Below are 27,706 nucleotides of genomic sequence, written 5' to 3' on the forward strand. Positions count from 1 at the left end.
ACCTTCTCCCCCACATATAATTAGCGTAATATCCTGTCACACACCTGCTCTGCTGCTCAGTGCATCAGCTCTTACATCCCAAGGCAGTGTTGATTACTGTAGATCCTGGCACATCACTGTGAGAAGTTCAGCCATGCCAAGTCTACAAACCACAATAGGAATATCAAATGCATTACAAAGATAATAAGAAAAGTGGTTTGAAAGGCTGGGTGTGGTGGCTTACACATGTAATCCCATCACTTTGGGAGGCCAAGGCAGGAGGATTGCTTGAGGCCAGGAGTTCAAAACCACCTTGGGCAACAAAGTGAGACCCTGTTTCTAAAATAATGTTTTTAATTAGCCAGGCATGGTGGTGCACACCTGTAGTCTGAGCTACTTGGGAGGCTGAGGTGGGAGGATCACCTGAGCCCAGGAGTTTGAGGCTTTTGCAATGAGCTATGACCATGCCACTGCACTCCAGCCTGGTTGACAGATCAAGACACTGTTAAAAAAAAAAAGTGGTTGGCCAGTCTGAGCTGTTTGCCAACAGACCACTTCTGTAAAATAATGCTATGGAAGATTGAGAAATCCTGTCCCTCACCAAGCCACTGAGAATACACTACTGATTCCATCCATTCAAACATGCTTGGAGTCCCTGGTCTAAACTGGTAAGGGAACCAAAGAAGGAAGTTAGAAGTGAAGTACAAGTACGCTCTGTCCCCCCAGCCTGGAGTGCAGTGGCACAATCTCAGCTCGGCAAGATCAGCAACCTCTGCCTCCTGGGTTCAATCATTCTCGTGCCTCAGCCTCCTGAGTAACTGGGACTACAGGAACGCCACCAGGCCTGGCTAATTTTTTTTTTTTTTTTTTGTATTTTTAGTAGAGACGGGGTTTCACCATGTTGCCCAGGCTGGTCTCAAACTCCTGAGCTCAGGCAATCCACCTGCCTCGGCCTCCCAAAATGCTAGGGTTATGTAATTGCATGAGACACGGCGCCCAGCCATTAGTCGTCAAAGTCCTTTGGGTGAGTCTAATAGAGATGAAAGGTTGAGCACCTTCAGATATTGAGAACCACTGGTTAAACAGGTCACCAATCTGGTCTAGCCCCATTAGCCTGCTATTTGTTGCTGACCCATGGCCTTCAATGAAACAGGGTGTTTCCTATAGCAACGAGCTAATTAATATTTTCAAGCAGTTAAATACATCTAGTACTTGTCAGGAGTATACAGTCTTTCAAAAATTCATTAGTTATAAAGACTTAGCCAAGGATTTACCTTGATTCTTAATTTTCAAAAGCTGCGTTATTTTAAAATTACCTTCCAATAGCAAGCTAGTATGTCACCATTTTCAGTTGGGCTCTTGGTGCATTTTGGGCACCATCCCAAAATAGGTGGGACATAAAGACCCAAACCTCACCTCCAAAACCATTTCTTCTAATTCCCTGGAAGATATTCCTGCCAGGAACTATGACAATCAGGTTAAATAGCAAGTTGAGTACTTATTACTGTTTAAATCAATACAGTTTCATGCACCACACTATAAAAGCAACAGCCCGAGTTACTTAGATATTTTAATTTGGGTAAAAAGAAGATTGAAATTATATTTATCAGGCTGAAGCATAAAGTCTCCAGTCAACTTTTTCTGCATTGAAAAAACTTGTTCTTCATTATCCGTCATTTCTTCCTTCAGTTTAAATTCTAAGATGAATTTACAAGAAGGCAGGTGGCTGTCAGTGATTCTATTTTAGCTCGTCAATATTTCCTCTGGATGAAGGACAACATACTGATTAGGTTTAACTTCATCTTCTGTTAACATTTCAACAGAAGGGACTCTTCGTGGAAGTTGCTGAATAACTCTCAAATTATAAATAACTTCATGAGATAAAAAGGGAGGCCCCAGACTCTTTTTTTCTGTGACTAATACGGTTTCTGCTCCTCCTTCCTTAAGACTTTTAATTAAATCACAGAGACAAGTGGAAACAATGTGTCAGCTTTTTAATGAGCTTTAATTGTCACCACAGAAAATTAAGCATAGGCTGAGAATCAGGATTCAAGATCAGCTGTAAACCCCAGACTGGTAACCAGTTCTGATCCCATGCTGGTGTGAGAGCTTTGTCTTCGGGGTAGAGAGAGAGGGTTCAGAGAAAACTTACTTGGAACACAGAAAGCTAAGTCGCTACAGACAGGATTCTACCCATTCAGACTACTATCAGTCGTTTCCTACACTCTTAAGAGTTTGGCCAAGGTGTGCTAGATGAGGATTACAGCCTGCAATGCTTTCCCCACTAAGGGGCCCAAACTCTTCTCAGGTCCTGGCAGATGGCATCAAGATGGTTGCTAGGCCCACAGCTACGCCAATTGTCAGATGCAGGGTCAGGTTCGGGCCCATACTGAGGTCCGAGGGCAGTGGGTGGATGGGCAAATAGCTGAAAGAACACTCGGGGGGCTCTAAGCAGGTGAAATGTAGTTTTATTCAACAGCTCTCTCATCGGCAGCTCTATTGCATCGTCCGCCTTTATCTCGGCTGTCTGCTCTGGCTCTGCAGCTCGGCTGCTCCCACACACAGCTGCACGGCAGGCTGTCCCTTGCCTTCAGGGTCAACAGCTTAACTCTTTCCCTCTGGCCACCAGCGCAAGCCAAGTTGAGCGGTGAGCGGTGAGCGGTGAGCAGTGCCGTGCCCTGGCTCCCGTTTGTCCGTCTGCAAGACAGAGAGCTCTGGTTCTCTTTCTCTGGGCACCAGCGCACCCCCAAGCCACGTCAAGCTGAGCCCAAGAGTGCCCGTACAGTGTCAGCAGGGCAATTATACCTTTTACAGACCATAGTAAGTAAATTCTGAGCCAAGAAGGAGCTTGCACAAACAGGTTATAGAACAAGTGGAGATGTGCGCCTGCGCAACAATCCAACTGACTCAGGCAGGCCTGGATGTCCGCCGCAGCCTAATTCTTGACCAAAGTACACCCATATACCTTAAAATAGTGATGTCAACTTGTGATCTTTTCCAAGGCATTATTCTTTAGGCATCTTCCAAAACTATACAGAAGAAACAGAAAACTGGCCTGAAGAAAGACACGTGCCGAAGAGCGGTCAGGATATATAATAAACTGAAAGTGACCAGGGTGGGCTTCTCCTGCTTCCAAAGCCACAGGGTCCTTGCAGATGTATTCAATCAACCTATTTTTTTCCTGAATTACATTCTAGCAGTTTCAAAAAAAAAAAAAAAAAATGGGAGGAGAAATCGCTGTGGAACTCAGTGTCCTTGGCATCTATTTCATAACAATGCTCAAAGGTCTCCACTAGAAAATCTTGAAGAGATATAATGGGCATGCTTTTAAAATGATTGGAAAGTGCGGGGCCATAATGCTATTGTAGAACCACATTATTTTACAGTGCACCTTAAATGGCTCCCAAATCCTTTTATTTAAAACCCCAAGATGGGAGGACTAGTTTTTCTCAAAGAAACCGTGACTATTTCCTTCTCAGAAAATAAGCTGTTAGAACTGGTAAGACATTAGCAAATAGCCCATCCGAGCTACAGAGAAAAATAATGGTTTTGTTTTGTTATCATGAGGAAGCGACATACCTTTAAGGCTTTTTTTATAGCTTGCCACAGGATAATTGCTACTGCTGGTAAGCAGAATGTTCTAATTGGATATTAGCTCATTTATGGGGCAGAGTTAGGAAGAGTTTTTGCCCAGGTGTCTTGTAACAAAATGAAATAAGCAGATGTTACGTATCTTGAAATTACCACCAAGTTTTTATGCGTTGTTAGGTGCTCAGATGCTCTGAAAATTTTGTCCAAAATTGCAGCGTAGTTGTGAACAGAGCAGTCATATCACTATGCTTAGGCAGATTATGCCAAACGCTGAGAAGTTTTCGAAACCATTTAGTCGTCTCCCAAAATATAAAAAAGAAAGGGAAGAAACAGTCCCTCTGGAAGTGAGCTGCCCAAAGATGGGTCACTGGGGCAAACTCATCCCCTCTAAAGTCTCCCTCACCTGCCCCTACACCTGCCCTACCCACACAGGAAATCATAGGGCTATAGAAATGAGTGATAGGTAGGAATGATTTCAGTCCTTGTCTGTAGTTGTAACCCTCTTGATTTAGTTTGGGTCCTCCAAGAAGCAGACAAAAGGCAGGATTCAGTGAGCAAGAGATTTATAGGGAGAAACTCTAGTGAAGAAATAAAGCGGGGAGAGCCGGAGAAGGTAGGGAGCACTTCCAGATCACAACCCAGGCCAGACCCCAGTGAACGAAAGCAAGGGATAGAAAACATTTTTCAAAACGGTGTGGTGGTTCACACCTGTAATCTCATCACTCTGTAGGGCTGAGGCAGTGGAACGCTTGAGCCCAGGAGTTTGAGACCAGCCTGGGCAACATAGGGAAACAACCATCTCTACCAAAAAAAAAAACCACACACACACACACACCCAGAAATTAGCCGGGTGTGGTGACTACCACAGTCCCAGCTAATAGGGAGGCTGAGGTGGGAGGATTGCTTGAGCTAGGGAGATCGAGGCTGCAGTGAACCGTTATCGCGCTGCTGCACTCCAGCCTGCGAAACAAAGTGAGACCCTGTCTCAAAAAAAAACAAACAAATAAGAAAACATTTTCTCTAAACCCTGATGTTTCCCATTTGGTAGTGGGTAGTGGGGCTCCTGTGCTGGGCACAAGCTGCTCCTCTCCTTTACCTGTCTTTACTTTTCTTGTAGGTTCTACCAGTAACCATAGTTCACAGAGACTAGTGCTGTGCCCATTGTAGACTCTGATATCTTTCTAGGCCCACCTGTGAGTAGGAGTTTGTGTATGTAGGCTAAGCCTGGAGAGAGGAGGATGGACAGGTGGTCTCCTCTCTCTGTCTCCCTTTCTTTCTGCTCCTCGTGGAGGGCTAATGCCTGGCCCCTGGTGTCCAGATGCGATTCCAGCAGCCCCTTCCAAGGCACCTCCTCTCCCCTCTGGTTCTGAGACAGCATGTATCAGCATCCTTAGAGACAAAGGGAGGAGTAACGCCTATCCCTTGTTCTCAGAGGTAGGAAGACATCTGCTAATGACAGCTCACCACCCAGCCTTCTGTAATTCACTGAATGTTATATGACCAAGCACAAGCAGTGCCCACCCAGGGACCTTGGGACTCCCGGGTTCTCTGCCTTTGGTCCTGGTTCTTGGAAAGCAGGAGAACCTGTGAGTGCCATTCCAGAGTTTATGCCAGCAGTCACTGCCCTAGACTCATCCTCCTCACAGCCTTCTGTCCAGTTTGCTGGGTGCAAAGGGCACCCAGCAGCATCTACACAACCTCATCGTGCCTCTGCGCCCTACCCCATGCCTCCTCTACCCCAAGGGTCCCAAGGCTGCCTCTTCACAGGAAGTTTCAGGAATCCTGCCCTAGCACGGGCCAGCAAGACCAACCTACTGCCATGCAAGAGGAAGGCTCTGCCTCCCTCCAGCTATCTCTAATCAGCTCTAGTGCAACTCTTTGAAAGGGCCATTGTTCTTCCCAAATGGTTCGGTTTATCTCTTTGAACATTTCCACATTTCCGTCAGTGAGTATTACCCTTTTCATGGTTTTTTTTTCCCCCAGAAATAAATGAATGAAGAAATAAATTTCTAGTCATATGGACATTTAACTTTCTGCCCCAAGGAAACACCTGAAAAGGAAAATAAAAATATACTGCAGTAATTAAGTTTTGAACACTAAGTATTCTAAGAAGTTAAATATTACAGAAATAGAAATTTCTGATTCAGTATTTATACTGGGAGTAGTATAACTATGTATGGGTATTTGCCAAAATACAGACTAGCATTAACTTATAAGTGAGTTGAGAGCTGGTTGCTGAGAATATAGAATTCATATCCTCCTAGAAGTGATGTTATAATTGGTGGCTGTGTTCTGGGTCAGGCTTCAGGACTCCATTCTCTGAGCTTCTACTGGTGCTGGCCTGATTCTGGGTCCTGGAACAAGGAATGCAGGAATGAAAGTGTTAGAGATGGGAAAAAACTGACTGGGGTTTTTCCCACACTAACTCAGTCACTCAATACTTTCAACATGAGACGCAGAGTAGGGGTGAGGGTTCCCACACATCAACCAAGCAATTCTGCAGATTCTGCAGCAGACACCAGAGGGATGTCCACTAATACAATTCAATCTGACACTATCTACATGGAGATAGTGAGACGGGTGAGTTGCCTGACCACTCCCCCCAGCCGCGCTCACCCCGCAAGATGTGTGACAGGGGTATGGCTCATCTGTTCCCACCGCCAAGTGCTCAAACCCCTTATGGGAGGGGTAGCATGCAGACAGGCAAGTGCAGGAGCTGGGGCAAGTGCTTTTGGGCTCCAGCCCCACAGTAGCATCTGGGGGTGAGGGCCTGCAACTCCCAAAGCCCTAGTGGGCATGCTACAGTGCTCTTTTAGTTCTGCCATCCACAGACGGCTTAAGTGTTAACCAGCTCAGTGCCCTCTTGGTAGCTGGGTTCTTGTCCCGCATCCAGGAAGAATCCGGTCACATGGACAAACTGAAGGATGGTAAATGCAGGGGATTTTAGTGAGTAGTGGAGGTGGCTCTCAGCGGGATGAATGGGGAGCTGGAAAGAGGATGGAGTAGCAAGATGATCTTCCCCTGGAATCTGGCCATTCTGTGGCTGATCTCCTCTCCAGCTGTCCCCAGCCAAACTCCTCTTGATGTTCAGGCGTTCCTTCTCTTCTCTCCTTCTCTGCTATGCCACTCTTCTGCTCCTCTGCTCTTCTGTTCATCTGCTCATCTGTTTGTGGAGCCTGGGGTTTGGAGTTTATATGGGTACAGGATAGGGGGATGTGGCAGGCCAAAAGGCAACATTTCAGTGCAAAAAAGAGGAATGCCTGCTTCCATTTAGGGCCGTGGGTTTCCAGGCTTGAGAGTGGGGCCTTTGTCGGGTAATTGCCCTCTTCCACTCAGTATTTCTGTCTCCTGTCAGTACCAATAGTGTCAGATCCCAAAGGCTGAGTGTGCAGTCCCAGAAGACTGCCCTTGCTTCAGATGCCTGTCGCCACTGTCCAACTTACTAGAAATCAGGGTTCCACAGCTTCCTACTTGAGTTTGGTACTTGTTACTTATAGCTTCTCACAGAACGCAGAAATACTTACTTATGTTTACTGGTTTATTGTAAGTACATTAGGAAGGATACAGATGAAGAGAAGCATAGGGTGAGATACGTGGGAAGAGACAAGGAGCTTCTATCCCCTCCCCGGATGCATCACCCTCCAGAAACCTCCATGTGGTCAGCTATCCAGAAGCTCTCAAGCCCAGCCCTTTTTGGGTTTTTATGGAAGCTTCATTACGTAAGCATGATTGATTACATCCTTAATCATTGGTAATCAACTTAACTTTCAGTCCTGGCCTCCCACAGAGTTGGAGGGACTAAAAATCTCAGTCCTCTAATCATGCCCATGCAGCTCTCACCCTGAAGCTACCTAGGGGCCCCCAGCCACCGGTCTTCTTATTAGTATACAAAAGACGCCTGTCGCTCTAGCAATTCCAAGGGTTTTAGGAGCTGTATGTAAGAAGAAGGGGACCAAATGTATATCTGACAATATTACAGAGAGAAAAAGTTTTCTCTCTTTCCAGTACATGGAGTTCATTCAAGATAACATTTAAAAAAATACACCCTATGCTTTATTAAACAATTTATCTGACAACCCTAAAAGACTCCTTTTGTTTCCATTGTTTTTGTAGGGTGTTTAGGGGAGAGGAGAGCATTATAGGCTTTATTTTTTAAGAGTAGCTTTAGGTTCACAGCAAAATTCAGCAAAAAGTTCAGAGTTCCCAAATACCTCATAGCTCCACACAGGCACAACCTCCCTCTCCTATCAACATCCCGGCCCAGAGTGGTACCTTTGTTACAACCTGCATTTCTTAGGCTCCTACTGACACATCATTATCACCCAAAGTCTGCAATTTAATTAGGGTTCAGTCTTGGTGTTGCACATTCTACGGGTTTTGACAAATGTTTAATGACAGGTATTCCTCATTATAGTATCGTAAGAATAGTTTCACTGCCCTAAAAATCCACTGTGCTCTGCCTATTCATTTCTTCCTCTCTCTAGACATAACACTTTGAAGTAAAAAATTTGCCTTTCTCATTCTTCTCCCACACCTACAAGCCTCCTAATTCCTGGTATTCCCCTAGGTCTGAGCCCCACTTCCAGCCGCCCACCCAGCCTTCAGATGGACCTGATTCATACAAATGTGTGAATGACTAACAGCCCTCAAAATGCAGTTGAGGTATTCCCATTTTGAAAAAGGGTGCTGATTGGCACCCCTGTCTCTCGAATAGGTGGACCCTCTGAAAGTACCAGAAAGGGCTGTGAAGAGGCCACCACTACCAGAAACATCCCCGCAAGGTTATCTTCTGCTTTTCCTTTCTCCTTTCATTCCCCTCAGAGTATAGAGATTATTTCAAAATTACAAAATTTGTTCTCTGCAAATGGTTCCCCTGGCAGCAATGCCTTGGCCAGAATGTATGTGGGTGGGTGAGGGGGGCAGGTGTATTTGCAATTTAGAGCTTTCATATGTGTTCGTTGGGGCTTCGGAGAGAGAGAGAGATTTTAGTTCCCACTCTGCAGGTGCCTAGTTTGTGTCTACCACGGGGCTGATTTCATCTTCTTTGTGGATACAATATTAGCATATCTCATGGACAAAAAAATCCTCACAGCCTTTCTAGAATATCCAATAAACACTCTCCACATTATCTAAAAAGCGGGTGTAAAATAACTTTTCATAACAAAACGAATCATCTGATAACACAAGAAAAGGGTTAGTGAGAGTCTTTGCTGAAATTCCAACTGCCTTTTCTTGCTGCAGTCCCCCATCTTTGCAGAGATAAAGATTATGGTTGCCACGGAAACAGGACCAGAGAGAGAGAGAGAAAGACAGAAACTTTGTCTCATTTGGTTTCCCCAGGACTCACAAAGAGAGCTGGGCTGTAAGTAGAGCTGGACAAGATTATGGTAGATTTATAATTTACTTAGTCAAATAGCTTTTAATTCATCGTCATGCCTCAATGTACATTTTTTTCCCTCTGAAAGTTAGGTCTTGCACCTAGTTGTCCAATGTCTGACATGTAACAGAGCCTTAAAATTCATTGTCTACGATTAAATCCAAATTCAGGACAGATGGCTTAGTCTGAGTATGTGTCAGACAGGCAAAGCACTTAAGATTTGTGACAGGCAAGACCAGGAATTAACTGCTAAGTTTTTGCATTTATTCGTACATTCATGCGCACCATGAATATGGCTATAAAACTTATTTAAGTGTTCTCACTTTATTCAAAATATTCCCAAACAAAGCGACTGTTCTCCTTTTGCAAACCAGACGCCCTAATCTCAACCCCATTAACTCAAAATCCATTTTTCTCATGCTATATGCATGTGTACATTTCGTTTACTCAGTCAGGAGGATAACAGCAACCTTCTGAAAATCCAGCTTGCCTAGAACCCAGAATGTTGGTCCCCACTTCATTTTTGTGAGCCTTTTTATTGAAACATTTAATTATTTTATTGAGCAAACATTTGTCTGTGGAAATAAACAATGACCAGCCAAATGTGAACAAGCAAAGACTGTTTATTCAGAGCTTGCTATATAGCAAGGGAGTCAGCCACTGTCACTTGCATTTTGGCAGAGACTCAAAGGAAGACAGAGAAAAGGGAAAGTTTCATTGTGGTGAAGAAAGGGATGTCTTCAGGTTTGATTGGAGCCTGTTGGCATGCGGAAGCTGCAAGTGGGCCAACCAGAAGTGGGCATCCTGTGGTGTCTGGGTAGGGGTGCATGTTTGGCTTTCTCTGGCTGGTCCTTAGTTAGAAGCAAGGATGAAAATCAAGTAAGTAGTCTGTTATTAATCAAGTCCTGGCCATTTGGGGCTGATTGCAAATAATACAGGGGTTATGATCTGGCTTTCTAAACCAGTTGCCAGAGATAGTGGTCTAACTTCCTACAGGTCTGACTTACAGAGAGCAGGCTGGCTTCCTGGGCTGATCACTGTAGATAATGTATGGGTTTCCTAGGCTGGTTGCTGCAGACTGCGGGTCAAAGTTCCATTTTTATACATGGTCTGGCCATGATCCACAGGTATATTCAATCACTCAATCAATAAACATTTTACAAACAAAAGAGCACAAAAACCATCCGTGTACAGCTCAATGAGTGATCAAGTGGAACAACCACCCAAGAGCCCCCATTTATTTTTAAATTCTCTACAACCTTATCTTCTGAAACTGGCTGTCAAGGAACATTTTGAGTCTCAATCAACTCTTTCCACTGGCTTCTTCAGTCCTCATGTCCAGGGCGGGGCTCACCAGATGCAGGTCTCCTCAGACCACCTCACAGAGTCGGTGTTCCCGACACAGTGGAACGCAGGGCAGCTCTGGGTTTCTCACAGTCAGGCTCAGCCCTGTGAATCACCTTCCTCTACATTCCTGGACCTGGAGGAGCAGGTCAGAGTGTGCCTTGAACTCCACCTCCACCACTCCCTTGGGCAATTTATATAATCTCTCAAGACCTGTTTCTTCATCTCCAAAATGAGAGTAATAATAGCACCTGCTCTCACAGGGTTGCCAGCGGGGATGAGCAAGATGAGAGGCATGCAAACCCTTAACACAGTGCCTGGCACAGCATAAGCACTCAGATTTTTATGTGTGTATCTCTCCCCATAAAGTTTTAAAATGACAACTAAAAATTACTGAAGACCTACTATGTGCCAGGCACTGAACCTGGTACTTGCTCTTAAATTTCTTATATTATTATATTTTTCTATTAGAAGGAATGTTAGTCATGCTTATTTTACAGGCAGAGGATGTATGGCTCAGAGATGTTAAGAAATCTCCCTATATTCACCTCAATTTGTCATGAGGATTAAATGAGATAACTGTAAAGCAGGTCCTTAAAACAATCTCAGCTCATCACTCAATGAATGCGGCTATAGTTTACAATGACTCTTTAATGATTCCCTGTAGTACAGGGGTCCCTAGCCCCTGAGCCACGGACCAGTGCCTGTGGTCTGTTAGGAAGTGGGCGGCACAGCAGGAGTGAGCCTTGGGCGAGTGAGCATTATTGCCTGAGCTCCGCCTCCTGTCAGATCAGCGGAGCCGGGGAAGCGGGGGCAGTAGATTCTCACAGGAGCTCGAACCCTATTGTGAGCTGCACATGTGAGGGATCTAGGTTTCGTACTCCTTATGAAAATCTAATGTAGGAATGTCCAATCTTTTGGTTTCCCTGGGCTACAGTGGAAGAAGAATTGTCTTGGGCCACACATAAAATACACTAATAATAGCTAATGAGCTAAAACAAATCACAAATAATTGAAGAAAGTTTATTAATTTGTATTGGACTGCATTCAAAGTCGTCCTGGATGGCAGGTTGGACAAGCTTGATCTGATGCCTGATGATCTGAGGTGAAACAGTTTCATCCCAAAAACATCCGTGCCACCTCTGGGCCCAGTCCCCATCCATGGAAAAGCTGTCTTCCACAAAACCGGTCCCTGGTGCCAAAAAGGCTGGGAACTATCGCTGTAATAGATAAGCCTACCTCCTACAGAGAATCATCTGTGTAGTCCCCCTCCAACGCCTGCTCTCCCTTTGTTCCTTACTAATTAAATCACATTGCTATGGGGTGGCAGTGTGCCAGATAAAAGTACTGCCCTCCCCAGGCTCTCTTTTATCTTGGGAAGTTCACGTGTCCCAGTTCTGGCCACTGAGAGGTAAGTGTAGGTCTCCCGGTGAGCCTTTTGGGTAAACTATTACTATTCCAAGAAAAAGGGAGAATGTCCTCTGGCCTGAGCCCTTTCCCCTTTGTCTGCCCTCACTTTTGAAAAGCAGATGTGATGCCATAAGGTGCAGCTGCCATCCTGTAAGCATGAGGCCTGATGGCCTCGTGGGGGTGCTGTCCTGGCCCTGGACTGCTGACCTCTAACCCGTTTCCCTACTGTGGCCAGATTTTTATTACCATAGGCACTGTTTGGTGTGATCTATCTAAATGAAATCAAATTTCCAAATGAATGAAAATCAAGAAATTGAAGTATCTTTTTAATCTGTCTACATGTTCCAACTGAGATGATAAAGAGAAACAACTCTAGAGAATGAAATGTCTGTTCACGATCATTTCTATAGGAACCACTCTCAACCCCTCTAGGGATTAACATCAAGACTTTTTCCTGAGCCTAAATCCCATCCGTCAACTCCTAACTAACCTGCCTTTCTTCCCTGTCATTTAGTATCATCCATATGGTGTCATCAACAGGGTTTCCAGGGGTCTTCAACATCATGCACTTGGAATCTGAGGGCTGACACTGGTCCCCAAAGGCTTGGCTCTAGACCAGCTTCACACGGCACAGAACCGAATGAGCCTCCTGTCAAACCCAAGGCATCTGCTCTGGCATCTTGGTCAAAGTCCAAAGGCTGTAATTGCGTTATGCCTACTTGTGAGCTCTCCTAGCGTTCCCAATTAGGTAATATTTATTTCCTACCCAGAAAAGGTTATGCCCAACCTTGCTCTGCACACTGAAACAATAAGGGTTCCAACCCGAGCGATAAAGGAGCATCTCAGTGTGACATGAAGCCATCGTGAGATGGGGGCAGGAGGCTTCAACTGGCCTTTTGCAGAGCCAGCTAGGACAGCCATCAGCTTGGAAGAAACTAGGTGTCCATGAGGGGTTAAACTTGTGCTCTTCTGTTGCGGTACAGAAATAATATGCATATATTTCCACTTTAAATGATTTCTAAAGCAGATGTCAGCAGATGAAAAGAGGATTGAACTCCAGCTCCTTCTCTAACAGCTTTCTGTCAAAATATAACCCACATGAGGATTTCAAAAAACTAAATTCATTCTAACATAAAGTACTCTGTCTTAATATCGCATGGCATGTGACTTGTTATATTCCCAGCTGCGAATAACCCATAAATGAGGGATTTTGTTTTACTTAAAGAGATACTCTAATGGTCAACAAAAGTTTTACTTAGTATGCAAAATTACCTTTGTAAATATCACTAAATGGTGAAATAAAACACGTTCAGAATATCTGAAACGATCCTTCTTTGGACAAACGAGAAAAGGCACAAGTTTACAATGCCTCAAATTGTGTTTTATTCAAATAAAGACCCACACACATAATGAAGAGAAAATCTCTAATAATTTATTGACCTTCAGTTTCACATTGTGAAAAAAAAAATAACAGTTTTACAAAACCTCAAAATGTAGTCATAGCAAACAAGTACACATGAACATGAACATTTTCCTTCAACTTACACAGTTTTGTACGTGAACCACATGGTCAATAGCCAAGAGAGGGACATTATGCGGCTCTAATCACTCTTATTCAAGACAGGTGTCAAGCCCAGAGAAAAGCGGCTACACAATTATACCAGAAGTGGAGGGCTGCCCTTTGTTATGTGTTTCTACAGCAACCAGCCCACAAAATAAGAAGAACCTTCTCTGTCTTATGCCAAGGTTTTTGTGTGTACTGTGCTGTGAATTGTATTTGCTTCAAAGTGTGGGACGTTTCACAGGGTGAGAATGGTCAAGTAGTGAGACCAAATGCCTATATCAATTCAAAGGGCAGGAGTCCAGAAAGTTCCCTGCAGGCTGGGGGCCCAACCCTTACCACAGCTCCCTCTGGCTCACACACAGTAATTAATAGAGGATTCAAGGACAGACCCCAACTTTGAAACAGCTGCAGAAAATTCATCCTGCTTTCAGAAGCCATGCAGTGACACATACATCTCTCTTGGCAGATTTGCATCATAAACTACAGAGCTGTAACTGCTACAATATAAACGACACTGACTATGCCCACTGGGGGACAATTAGACATTTGCATTGCTTAGAACACATCTAGGAACCAGGGACTGACTGCTGGAAAGTACTGTGATTCTTTTCTTCCAACAGCTCATCTATTTTGGCCCAACTACAGCCCACTCATTCATGACATGGACGGACAAGCACAATTAGTCTAAAGTACTAAGGTGGAGAGAAATGTTAAGGATTTATCTGTCATTAGACAATGCAAACACGGTCACAATGTAAAAGGTTGTTATCAGTCTTAACCCCTATTTTCTAAAATACAGCAAGGTGAGAAACGTGGACGAAAGCAGTTCAAGTTGCAAACTTTGGTCTTCCCCCGCACCTCGGGGGAAGCACCTATTTGAGACTAGCACTAATACCTACGACGGCACATGCTTAGTAAACGAGCACTCCAACTAGCAAAGAATGTATTCACAACTGATTTCCAACTCTGCCGGAAAACTTCTCAATAGGGGCCACTGCTTACAATTCTTTGGTGTTTTGTGGCCAAATGTGTTACTTGTGCACCAAAGAGTTTTTTAAAAAGAGATATGCCTAAGGGTGAGCACTGAAGTATACATTGTGCCAATGTAATTATTGTCTTGGAGACCTTCTAGAACTTGCTAAATCATACAGCAAGAAAAGAAGGAGTTCGGGTCAAGAAATCTGGTGAGTTAATTTCCATCTGTGATACTTCCGTTTTTCCCATTAACTGTGGTTGTGGCAAAGCATTCTCATAAGGTAATAAATAAATAAATAAACTTTGGACAATGCCTTTACCTGTGTCCTATATACAGAACTATCCCATAGAATTTTCCAGGATTTCAAGATATTACACAAAGAAAAAAACTGTAAAGCAATTTGGTCCTTTCCAAATTTCAGCAGCTGAGACTGAATTAGGTAAATCAGATGGGAGTGGGGAGAAGGGCAGAAAGAAGCCTCCCCTTACCCCATCAGCACAACCAAACCCCATGAAATCCCATTAAAATTTGGTGAGTCTAAGAAAAGTGATCTCCACGGTTTTTCTACCTCTAGGATGTCATTTAAATTTCCATTTTGTCATCCTTCCCTGTCTTGACATTTTTAAAATCCACCCCTCCCCAACCCACCCTCCAGTTATACTCCAAATTGTAACTCAAAAGTTTTCATGTTTGTGCAGCAAAGCACATCTCAACAGCCACAAAATGTGCAAAACATACAACCATTCACACACGTCCATACATGTGAAGACAGCTGTAGGCATTGTTTCAGCATGCAGGCATCGAACAATAAATAGCTAAATCTATAACAAACTTCTTAACAGCCAAGGAAAAGTTTAAAGTCACTTATAAATAGAAAAGAACATCTACCAAATGGCTACCAACAAAGTCCCCATTGTTCGGAAACGTTCCTGGGGAGCAGACCCCTTAGAGATTAACGGAGAGTCCAGTGGTCCTCATTCTTCAGCCAGCCCAGCCAGCTTCCCTCTTGGACCCACAGTTGGGCTTTGACTCTCCAGCAGCAGCTGGTGTGGAGGCTTCAAGCTCTCTCCTCAGAGAGGTGACAACCATTTCAAATTTTACACATAAATGGTGGAGCCCATGGAAATCAAATGCTGAATATGGTACAGCAAGGGAAAAGGTCCAGCTTTTCTCTCCCTTTGAGGGGGCTGATTAACATTGACATTAATCCACAATTACAAGACAAGGACTAGATCACAGGTTTGTTCGTTCATATTTAAACCATGTGCTACTTGCACCAAAATCCCACCCCGCCCGCCCCTTCCTTCATGTCCAGTTAGAGCATTTACAAGGTGCAGCAGATTTTATTCGTGTCTTGCAACTTCTTTTAACTTCTTTTCCTTTTTTTCTCTTCATTAAACTTGGCCTCTCCAAAGTAGAAATCTCGTATGATCACATCGAGTGATGGAGTGAGCTGAAACAGACGAAAAAAAAAAACAAAAAAGCATGAAGGATTTGTATGATGCCATAGTTAAGATTTTCTTTTAGCCACAAAATTTTAAAATTAAATTAGGTATGGAGCTGGACAATATTGCTTCCAAAGGTCTTACATGTTCAGTAGGAACCGTGCAAAGATATTTAAAGTGCTTGCCTTAAATGCACAAGTGTGCATGTACGCATCCATGCAGATGGCTGGCCTGACAAAAACAGTGGTGTCTAAAGAAGGACCTTCACTTCTTTCCTAAGTGTATATATACGTTCAAATCCAAACCTGTATGTCTAGATCTATTATGAGTTGCCATCTTCTGCTTCCAACATTCATAAAATTTCTTTCTGTGGTTAAACAGAGCCACTGTAAAGTGATCACTAAAGGGTGAAAAGAAGGGAGATTCCTCTGCAAACCCTCCTTGGCCCATGTACCATGAAAGATTCCAAATTAACTTTACCATCTCGGAGGCAGACATACTAATCCTCGTATTTAAACGCATCTCTGCTATCTATTATGGCAGAAATCAGTCTCGCTTCCTTTCACATGACAATGTATCAGGCCTCAACAGCCCAAGGTTGGAGTTTATTCTCAAAGTTCCTTAGTCCACACTTAGATGCCAGCAGTTACGGCATACCAGTGCTACAGAATCTACCTACATCAAGTGTAAATACCAGTTCAAAGTGCCATAACCACAAAGCCTGCACATTTCATAGAGCTTGCGTTTCCTCACACTGCTCACCCTTCCCATTTATTTATTTCTCATTTCATCTGGGGAAATTCTGCAGAGGGCTTTTGTATCCTTATTGCTGTAACTCTAAGTACAGACAAAGGGAATTCTGGAAGAGCCACTCATGACTTGCATCGAATTCTTCCCACTTTGCTTTTGTGTGTTCAGAAGCCTGATTCATTTCATGAGTTGTTTCTTTTGGCTGTTTCCTAACAGTGATTCAAGCTTTCAAGGCATTCCTTAGACTATGGTGTCATTGCCCCACCTCCACTTCCTTGTAACCTATATGTCAACATTAGGCCAGAAGAATGTATCTTGTAATAATATAAAATTTCAAGACATGGCATATTCAAACAGGAAAAAAGGAATACACACCACCCCCCAAAATTGCATATTCAAACAGGAAAATAAAAAAGGACACACACCAAAAAAAAAAAAAAAAAAAAAAAAATCTAGAGAAGAAACAAAGCAAACCAAAGCCTAAGTTAGGTTGAGGCCACACGGGCACCATGAAAACAGAGGATAATCAAAGTAATTTCCTCTCTGCCCTTCCCACCCACTGACAGAGCAGCAGGAGGCAGATAAAACCTCCTTGGTGGATGAGCTTTAAGACCTAGGGAAACTTTCTGTTAAACACTGTATTAACTCAGTTAACACCTACATTTGGAGGGCAGAGGAATTTGCAGTTTGGGACTGAGACCTACCTACCCAGCACTTTAGGGCACTCCAACCCCCTCTTAAATGTTTTAGCACTATCTTGTGTAGTAAACTTTAGAAATTTTAGCCAACATTCTCCCTGTCGGAAATTCAAAGAGTGGCTTTGATCAGGCGCTTATGCTGCCCTTTAAAAGCAGCAAACTTGGCCCTGTCAAATTTAGTTTTTATGTGTTTGACTCTCTCACTGGTAGCACCAAGGATGAAGAGGATGTTATTTCACGTATAAATTAACACTTTACTTGCTCTGTTTCCCAGGGATCGGAAGGGTATGATTCAGTTCAAACACCCAGGGTAGGGTGAAGTCAAGTGTTTGCCAACATGTTCACTCTGGGCTGAAAAAGGAGGAACCAAAAATGAAGTCTAAAGATAACAAGCAGATAAAAGCCAAAGAAATCTCATTTTCCTACCACACACAAAGCTAATTCTACTGCCATTATCTCACAGTAAGTTAGGGTCTAAACTGAATATTGAACACTTACTACATGCCAATCACTGGGCTAGGTATTTTCACCTCTTCTAATTCCCCTATCAATTGACCCAAGTCTGAGTTAGGACAGATCACAGGGGAATTATAGATCAAACCACTCATTTGACAGAGAAGCAATCTAAAACTCAGAAAGGTCTAGAACTTAAAACCAGGGCCAGAATACACATGTGGCTTCTCTCCTCTTTCTGCCTCAATTTCCTTATCTTGTTCCAAGGATGCCAGCCAGCCTGCCCATTGTCATTATGTACCACCACCCTGGTAGCAACTTTTATGGCTCTTCTGTGCAAATATAGTCAGTTCTGGACTAACACCCAACTAAGTGTGCTGTTAATTGATGCTTTTGCCTAGGAGGTTCTTTAAACCTGCTTTAGAGGTGAGTCATGCATTCATATCTCAAATGAAATAACCACTTTCAGAGCATTTGTTTATTCATGATGACTGAGATGCCAGCAAGGCTACAAAAAACCAGTTTGGTGTGGGACGTTATTAGCCCCGTTGCTCCCCAGAGGAGGTGTCTGACTGTTCCTGCTGTTTTGAAGGAGTTTCATTCCAGGAAAGCATGACATAACTCAGAACTCTGATAACTGTATGAAGGGTGGAAGCGATAACTGAAGAAGTGAAAAAAATAGCAAGCTGAAGGCTGTGCGCGGTGGCTTACGCCTGTAATCCCAGCACTTTGGGAGGCTGAGGTGGGTGGATCACTTGAGGTCAGGAGTTGAAGACCAGCTTTACCAACACGGTGAAACCCCATCTCTACTAAAAATACAAAAAAGCCAGGTGTGGTGGTGGGTGCTGCAATCCCAGCCACTTGGAAGGCTGAGGCAGGAGAATCGCTAGAACCCAGGAGGTGGAGGTTGCAGCAAGCTGAGATCTCGCCATTGCACCCCAGTCTGGGCAATAGAATAAGACTCTGTCTCAAAAACAAACAAACAAAAAAAACAAATAGCAAGCTGAAATGTGACAGTAAGGCCAAGTTTAATGATGTTTCTAAATGAGTTGTAAGGGATGGGGAAAAAAAAGACAATGAGATGAAACCCCTCTGTGCTTAGCTTGCCACTAGGTCTAGAGCTCCTTTTCTCCCTTTGAAGTCCCCTTCAAAGGTGTGAAATGTACAAGGGAAAACAGAGCCAAAAGTTCCCAAGTAGATGAGTTTGTTTTCATTGTAGTTCCTCCAAAGCAGTTACTTTCTTCTCTTATTATTAGTAATAAGCCCATGAATCACCAAAACAAATCAACACATTCTGTGTGCGCTGGGTTATACTTACACACGCCTAAGCAATTCCTGGGGCCAATCCTAAGAATGCTTAGCAGCAAAGCAGCCATGAGCTTTGCGAACTCTGAACTGTGTAGGCCTATTAATTATCTGAGCCAAGAGTATTATATACTCTTAAATACACAGACAACTATTATGTACTCAGATATATGACGCAGAAACACAGCTTTGACAATAGCCTTGACAATAGGGGCAGCCTGACTGATTAAGTCTGAAAGGCCATAGTTTGGGAAGTTTAGGTGGCTCAGTGTTATCTGCACAAATTTCTGCTACGTACATGCAGCCTTTTACAAAGACAGATATAGATTTATCTTTAAAGGTAATAAATGCCCTAACGGGTGCTACTTTTTAAGGAAAACATTTAAAATAAGCTAACGATTTTGGAGAGAATAAACTAGGAATGAATTTGGGCAATACATTTTTTAAACCCTATTCATTCCACAAAGGGTTTGAGGAAGCAAAATTTGAATAGAAATGAAGTATCACCTGGGATGACATTGGTGTCATGGATGTGCAGCTCAAGTTTATTCAGTGGCAGTGCAACACGATGCTCCAGCGCTGATGCCTGGAGCCAGACCCCTGCATTGACTTCCTGACCAGCTCCACCACTTACTAAGCTCTGCTCACTCGGCAGCTTAGCCTCCTTAATGCATGAAGTTTTTTCATCTATAAAACGAAGCTAGTAATAATTCCCCACAGAGTTGTTGTGAGGATAGAATGAGACGATCTTGGGAAACCACGTGGCACCGCTGCAAGCACACAGTGAAGGCTCAATCAACATTAGCTGGCATTCTCAACAGAGGTCAGGGGTTCTCAACCTGGTTGTTCATTGGAATCATCCGGAAACTTTCTAAAAATACTGATGCTTGGACCCCACCCCAGACCAAATGAAACTAAGTCTCTGGGATGGGCAGTTTTTAAAAAGCTCTTCAGGGTCGGGCGCGGTGGCTAACGCCTGTAATCCCAGCACTTTGGGAGGCCGGGGTGGGCAGATCATGAAGTCAGGAGATCGAGACCATCCTGGCTAACATGGTGAAACCCCGTCTCTACTAAAAATACAAAAAATTATCTGGGCATGGTGATGGGCACCTGTATCCCAGCTACTCAGGAGGCTGAGGCAGGAGAATGGCGTGAACCCGGGAGGCAGAGCTTGCAGTGAGCCAAAATCATGCCACTGCACTCCAGCCTGGGTGACAAAGCGAGACTCCATCTCAAAAAATAATAATAATAAAATAAATAAAAAGCTCTTCAGGAGATTCTGAGGCTCAGTAAAAGCTGAGAACCACTGGCTAATGCCATGGGGGGCTGAGGCTGTGGTCAACACAAGTTGGTAGGTTCTAGGGGCACCAGCTCTCTTATTTTTACAGCTTTGGTAGTACCTCTGCAGTACAGTCTCTGTGGATCAGATCTCACCCCATGTACTGAACTTACACAATAGCCTCATTATATGCAGACTTACATCTATAGCTAAACTTCTTACCTCGTGCTCACTCTCTTTAGAATGTACTGCATTTAAGAAGGCAGATGTTTCCAGGTGCTGACAAACGCAGTAGGAATCAGCGAGTACGGGACGGTGGTGATGCTGTTCCACACATCTAATGTTGGATCGTAGCAGTCCAAAGTCTTGCATCGCTGAATGCCAAAGTATCCTCCAACCACGTAGAGTTTGTTTCCGGAGGCCACAGCATGGCAGCTCATGCGCTTTGCTGTCACATCTCCCACCTTGGTCCACTGGTAAGTCTCACTGTTGAATTTATAAGCAGAGCAGGCAGAGAATTCTGTATCACCCCCCATAATAAAAATCTGGTTCCCCAGCACAGCTGCTGCTGTGTAACGCCAGGGCTGGGGACAGGTGGCCGGTACAGTCCACCTGTTTTCACACTGATCGTAACACTGAACTTTGGGGAGCTTGTCATGACTGACACTGGTACCTCCAAAAGCAAACAACTTGAGTTTGGCACTCACTACTGCGGCGTTGCTAACGCCTTCTCGGAGTGGGGCCACCATGGTCCATTTGTTGGTTGTGGGGTCATAATGTTCTACCTGCTTTAGAGAGACTGAGGGGGAGGCCGGGAGGCAGCCAGTTGCGGCCGTGTGCCCCCCAACCACATATAGGCAGTGCTTCAGTTCAGCAGAGCCATGGCCAAACCTGGCCACCAGCATGGGGGCAGCTTTGGACCACTCCTCGTGCAGGGTATCATAAACCCAGACATCTTTCGAGACCCCATTTTCAGACCCCCGCCCCCCAGTAATGTATACTTTGCAGCCAATCGCACATGCACTAAACTCTTTTCTTGGGCTGGGAATGTCAGCCTTGGGAATGATTTCTTTGGCCTTCTGGTCTACCAGATACAACTTGTCACACATGAAAGTCTGTCCTCCCAGAAGGAAGAGGGCATGGCCAGTTTTCCGAGGTCGGGCACAGAGGCTGGTTACCACACCGTCATTCTGCAGGATTTTCAGTTTGCACCTGATGGCCTCTTCCACAATTTCCTTACTCTTTCTCTGCTTGGTGATGAGTTCCTCCATGGCCACATTCTCCATGAGATAGATGGCTGGCAGAAGTGCCAGCCTTACTGTCTGCAACAGTTCTGGGAGGTAGCAATAGCGCTTCTTCAGGTCATAGCTGATCCAGTTAATTGCAGACTCGTACACAAGCCTTTCATCTTCTGTCTCCAGCTCTTCACTGGACAAGAGTTGCACTACCATGTCCTGGGGCAGCTGGAGGAAATCTTCATTCTTCCTGATGGTTTGGAAGTTGCTGAGACACATTCTCCAAGACAGTTCGTACAGCTTGGTGCACTGGTGCGCGTCAGACAGCAGCAGCATGCCCAGGCAGTTGGTGGGATGCAGGTTCTTTTCCAGGAACTCTGCACATGCATCCCGGATGTCTTGAAACTCCAGCATGTCACCAGCTTCCAGGAGCGATTCTGCATTTTCTTCATTGATGATGACCCGGGAGGAGTACGCATAGTCAAGCAGCAGCTCCAAGACTTCTGGGTGGATGGAATTGTCGAAGTTGACCTCACTGTCCTGGCTCTCTTTCAGGCCACCACTGAACATGGCCTCAAAGTAGCGACTGCACGCAGCCAGCACTGCCCGGTGGCAAGGGAAGGTCCTATTTCCGGCATGGAGAAGGACGTCAGTGAAGAGACGCTGCTGGCGTAAAAGATTCAGGTGAGTAAGGACGCTGTCAGCGTACGAGGACTTGTGAAACAGATAGATGTTAATGGAGCCACTGCTGGCCCTGGACTTGCGGTTCTCATGCACGCTGACTGACATTTTGTTTCCACTCCTAAAAATAATAATAATAATAAATTGAAAATGATGTTCCTGATGTTCAGAACAGCAGAACGAAAGCAACAATGGTTTGGGACAAAAAACAGAACACTTTGTAGTTGACTATGCCACCTACTATTCTAGAATAGTGTACGGCCATTCCAGGACAAAGCCAGAGACAACTACCCAGAAGGAAAGATATTCACTGTAATACTGTTGAGCTATTTGAACTCTGTGCCATTAAAAAAAAAAAAAAAAATCACTGCATAAAAAGCAGGTTCATCCTGGAAAACCTGATTGCCAACTTTCAGGCCATTGAAGTCTTTTAGAATATAAGTCAGCAAAAGCCAAGAGGAGTGAGGTCTCATTCTCACAGCTCCCTGTCGTAGTCCAGCTGATTCACTGCGGGCCACTTAAAATGCCACGTCTCCTGCTCTCATAATGCCAGGATGGGCACTGGCTTTCATGCCTCATGCAACATAAAGCCACGTGTAAAACAAACACCTAATAATTAATTCCATTAAGAATTCCTTTGGTAAGACCCAATCTCCCGGCACATACAGTAAATGGGAAATGTAAGGCCAACTTCTGCAATGATCAGACCTTTATTTAAATGTTACAGATAATGTATTTCATTTTATACATATTTTTGAGACCAAGTCTCGCTCTGTCACCCAGGCTTGAGCACAGTGGTGCAATCACAGTTCACTGCAGCCTCGAACTCCTGGACTCAAGTGATCATCCTGCCTTGGCCTTCTGAGCAGCTGGCACTAAAAGTGTGCACCACCAAACAGATAATTTTTTGTATTTTTTGTAGAGACAGGGTCTCAAACTCCTGCTCCTCCCACCTTGGCATCCCAACTTAAAGATTAATTTCTAACCACACAGCTCTACCACTGAGGAGTCCTAAAAGCACCCCAATTTGAATAACCATATATTGATCAGCAAGCCTTTAGTCAAAGCACGGAATAAATTCTGGCCATAATCACCAACTACCTGTCTTGCTCTGGACAGCTTCCAATGTGAGGATTTGGCACATAAAAGAATATTTTAGTAGCATACTCATGACTGCTGTTTTCTGTTCTTCCCGCTTTATATCAATTCTTGGAAAACCAGTTGCAAGAACAAAAGATCCACCCCTGTCTTTTGATTAAATAGTGCATCACCAGGACTGTTCCTATATACCTGCAAATGCTGGCATCGGCATAGAGGGAGTTCAAAATGCAAACACTGCTTTATTTAAATCAAAAAATACTTGTGTGTGTGTGTGTGTGTGTGTGTGTGTGTGTATTTTGCCAGCTGTTGTTAATTTAGGGCCACCCCAGAACTACAGTGCTTTCCTCAGTATCTAAATTGAAATTATAGTAGAATCTAATGCTATCTTTTGGCTTTCTTCAGTAAGAAAACAGTAGGGTAGAGACATAGGAAATGCTTGTCATCCATCTTCAAAAACTGAATCACATGCCTTCATCCTTTTCTTTTATACCACCCCTCTGTTACTTCAAAGGAATGGAGTCCTCAAGAACCTGCCTGTCCAAGGATTCCTAAGGAAGCTGTTTATCCCGTTGTTTATCCCCAGGGGGTAAACTGTGTGGCTGGTTACAGTATCTGTTCCAGACACAGAACAGCCAGTCCTGAAAGCGCAGCTGAAACTCTGTTTCCTTTAACCATTCAGATATTTTTAAATTTACATTCTAAGAATTATTAATAAATGCAAATGAATGATTTGCCACAGATTCATGGGCTAAAATACTAACCTGCACCTCCCCAACCAGATGTGAGCCCCACTGTGAGACTGCACAGAAAACCACAAAGGCAGGGGCAGGACACATATACCTCATGCCATTAGGTGATGCAACTAGTTTTCTTTCCTTTTTGGAATGTAATTTTTTATGATGAGTAAACATGGCTTAGTGGAAGAAAGGAAGCAACAAAGTCCTAGAGCTCCAGTGTTAGGAAAACTTTACAAAGCACCCAGTCATCTCCACAGTGACTTGGGATATAAAAAATGGTGAGGAGCCAGCCTCACTCCCACCTCAAGCTAAGTGTCTACTGTCTACTCCATTCTAACCAATGCCCAGTGTTCTGGAAAATGACCATGTGAACCTAGGGGAATGCATCAGGTTTCCAAAGGGTTAAAACATCCATTAGCATTCTCAATGCTCCACCACTGCAGTTGTTATTTTAATTAGTACATGCAGTCTGAAGTATTTGAAGGAAGACTTTAAGTCTAAACCTGGATAGACTGTCTACATATTCCTATGAAGCTACTGCCTCTCAGGCTAAGAGCAAATGCTGCCCTGACTGAAAGAAGAATGAGGTTCCCTGAAACTAGGTGCACAGGCACCAAAATGCTTACACATTGAGCTGGAATCATGCTGGGCCCAGAACATGTTTCCCTGAACATTAGATTCAGGATGGTGCAAAACAACATTCACAACCAGACCTACACCTAAGAAAACAATTTGTTTAGAAGACCTTAGGATATAGGATCTACATCTCTCCGCATCCTGTGTTTATGCTCCTGTATGTTCCAGGCTGGCCCAACAAGCCAGAAGGAAGAGCCTAGCCTGTCATCTTGGATACCATCCAGATGGAAAAGCACGTCACAGCCAAAATCACAATCAACATTCTTGCAACAATGTTTGATTAAAATAAAAAGTAAACTTGGAAACCCAAGGGGAAATACTTGCTTTCTGGTTTAAAAGTGTGCAAACCTCAAAATATCAGCAGAAACTATGTATACAAGTCACTGAACACACCTTCAAAATAAAATGAATCATCTTTCCAGCACTTTTAAGCCCCCAGTGAAATCACATTTGCATACCAACTAAGTGGCCAAGAAAATGCACACTTATACTTAACCTGCCTCTACAAAGAAGACAGAGAAAAGGGCTGCTATTACCGTGAACATCAAAAGGGCTTCAGTTACAGTAACTTCAGTTCACTTCATGCTCCTAATTCAGGCTCTCTGCCTCCAATGCTTAGCGTCCCGCACGCTTCTCCAGGTTTTGAACCTGATCTCAATCCAATCAAAAGAGAAACTAGGCAGATTTTTTTCTGAGCATTTATATTACCGGTAACAATAGAACATTATAAAGATCTCGTTAACAAAAGTAGCTTCTTGCCAGAGTCTTTTTATTAACACTTGCAACGCTATTTAACAAGCTAGCCATGCCTGTGTGACACCAAACTGCATGTGGATAAATTCAGTGTTTCATCTTCCCGCCCACCAATTCCTATCCTTTGTAACTAATAATGTTAACACGACAGATCAAGAAACTCGTTTTTCAGAAAGCAGTTTTCATTCATTCTCTATAGACATTTCCGCCGCCGTGAACATGCCCGCACTCAGGGTGTCTGTGCGTGGCCCCAACTTTCCTGTGAGCCGGGAAGGATGCAACGTGGGCCAACGATTCCGCGCGCTCCGCCCTGGAGGCTGCGGGGAGCGACGCAGCGCGACATTCACCCCCAGGAAAGCGCTGCTTTCCGCGGAGGAGAGAGGCTGACTGTATCCTTAGCTCTGCTCCTCGCTTCCCCAGCGGCTCGCCCCGGACATTGCCCCGCCAGTCGACCTCTCTGGCGATGCCCGGCTCCTGCCTGCTGTGGGAGGGCAGCGGCGGGCACCGTGGTCTCCGCACCTAGAAGAGCTCCCCTTGGCCTCAAGTGGAAGCTGCCGGCTGCCCGGAGCACGTTCACCCCTCGCGAACACACCCCTGCAGCCGAAGCAGCCCCTGAAGCCCGGAGCGCCTGCAACAGGTCCGGGGCAGTGGGGAAAACTTACAGCAGTGGCGACTGGCCGCAACGCACAACTGAGTTCTAGCGTCGGTCACGGGCAAGGAGGCGACGAACTGGTCGTCTCAGCCCCGGGAAGCGGTGGCGAATGCCCCGGAGAAAGGAGCGCCAGCCGGGGAGAGGACTGCGCCCCGAACGATGGCTCGCGGACTGGCTACCGCTGGCGTTCGCCTCTGCTTCTTGTCCCCACGCCGCGGACCCGGCGTCCAGGACCAGCAGAGCGTCTACCCGAGCGCGTCACCGGAGGGGAGAGCAAGCCTGCCACTGCAGGCGCTGCGGAAGGAGGCGGGCTGTGCGCTCGGGGGAGGGAGCTAGAAAGCGCCTTGTGCGCCGGCGGCCGCCAGGCGTCTGGACCCGGTCTCCGCAGCGCCACGGCCACACCGCCTCCTCTCCGGCTGCCAGAGCAGTCTGCGCCCCGCCGCGGTGCGCCCCGCTATAAGTGGCGCGGCGGGGAGGGGAGGGGGCGCGTATGCAAAGAGACCGACACCGGGGGAGGGAGGAAGCGTATTAGCGCGGCCGGTGGTGTAGGAGGAGGAAGAGGAGGAGAAGGAGTGGGAGGAGGAGAGGAGCTGGGGAAGAGCGTGTCGGGGGAGTTAATCGGGAGAGGAAGCGGGAGAGGGGGGCTGCGGGGACTGCAGAGAGACAAAGCGAACGCGCTGTCTCAGCCACTGGCAGCTGCAACCCCGGTAACCGAGAATAAAATAAGTTTTCCCGGGTTCGAGTGTGTCTGCGCCTCTTTGAGCCAGCCTGGTTAATGGACAGTCCCGGATCTGAGGGACGCACCTCAGGGGAGCGCAGCCCGGGGTTGTGCGCTCTGTGACGCCAGACCCCGCGAGATGCTCTAAAAAGGGCAGAAAGGGGCGAGCTGGGCACGCATAGATAGCTCCTTGGGTAAGACGCCCAGAGTGGGAAGAGATAGTGGCAATGGAAGGGCAAAAGTCTGAAAGCTTTGGGGACACTTGGGTTGAGCAAGCCAGGACTTTTAAGTTTCTTGCTGGCAGAGAGCCAAAGAGACTCCAGCCCCAGGCATTTCCCATGTGTCCTCCCTCCTCATTCCCCAGCGGGTACGGCACCCCCGGCTGGACTCTGCCCTAAGCCAGGCGACTGCAGCCGCAGCCGGGGTGCAGTCCTGCGGGGCGCGCACCACGTGCTTTTCAGCCAATCGCCGCGGCCGCTTGATTCAAAGTGAACTCCTCAAAGCAGCAGCCACGCCGCCTCCTCTCCTAGCGATAAAGCCTCCATCACCCTCTCCTGTTTTTTATCGCTCGGTGGTGTTAGTTTGGAGTTCAGTAAAGAAATGGCCCAGCTCACACACACGTTTAATAGCCCCGCGTGCCAGGAGAAAGGAAGGCGATTCGAAAAATAATCTCGCGTGGTGATCACTTTTACGAATCCCATTTATCTTTGCAACTAGAGACTTGTCTTTCCACTGGGAGCTAAAATGTCTGTTTTTTATTCGGTGTTTGGAATTAAGTCTATAAATGAACGGGAGAGATGACCGGTCCAGCCCCCTTGTTTTACAGGTGGGAAACCGAGGCCCAGGGAGATGTGAGTTGCCTGGCTCGTAGTCACTTAGCAACAATGTCCCAGCTCTGCAGCTCGAGAGTGAGGGCCCCAAGACAGAGTTAATTCCGTCCCCGGGTCCCCGGGTCCCCGGGTCCCCGAGCGCCCGCTCTTCGCCTCCCAGCTTGCTTTAAAACACTAGGTGCAGGAGCGGTT

General features: G+C 45.4%; 1 protein-coding gene across 1 annotated transcript; it reads right to left on the reverse strand.

Moving 5' to 3' along the window:
* Nucleotides 1–13,111: 13,111 nt before the first annotated feature.
* ENC1 (ectodermal-neural cortex 1) lies at nt 13,112–27,075 on the reverse strand. Its single transcript, XM_017890607.1, has 3 exons — nt 25,977–27,075; nt 20,394–22,208; nt 13,112–15,694 (listed from the first exon to the last, which is right to left on the reverse strand). The coding sequence occupies exon 2, from the start codon at nt 22,193–22,195 to the stop codon at nt 20,426–20,428; it is 1,770 nt and encodes a 589-aa protein (XP_017746096.1). The 5' UTR covers nt 22,196–22,208; nt 25,977–27,075; the 3' UTR covers nt 13,112–15,694; nt 20,394–20,425.
* Between the last annotated feature and the right edge of the window lie 631 nt (nt 27,076–27,706).

The sequence above is a fragment of the Rhinopithecus bieti genome, unplaced genomic scaffold (assembly GCF_001698545.2).
Source record: "Rhinopithecus bieti isolate Rb0 unplaced genomic scaffold, ASM169854v2 scaffold_18354, whole genome shotgun sequence".
Classification (NCBI taxonomy): domain Eukaryota; kingdom Metazoa; phylum Chordata; class Mammalia; order Primates; family Cercopithecidae; genus Rhinopithecus; species Rhinopithecus bieti.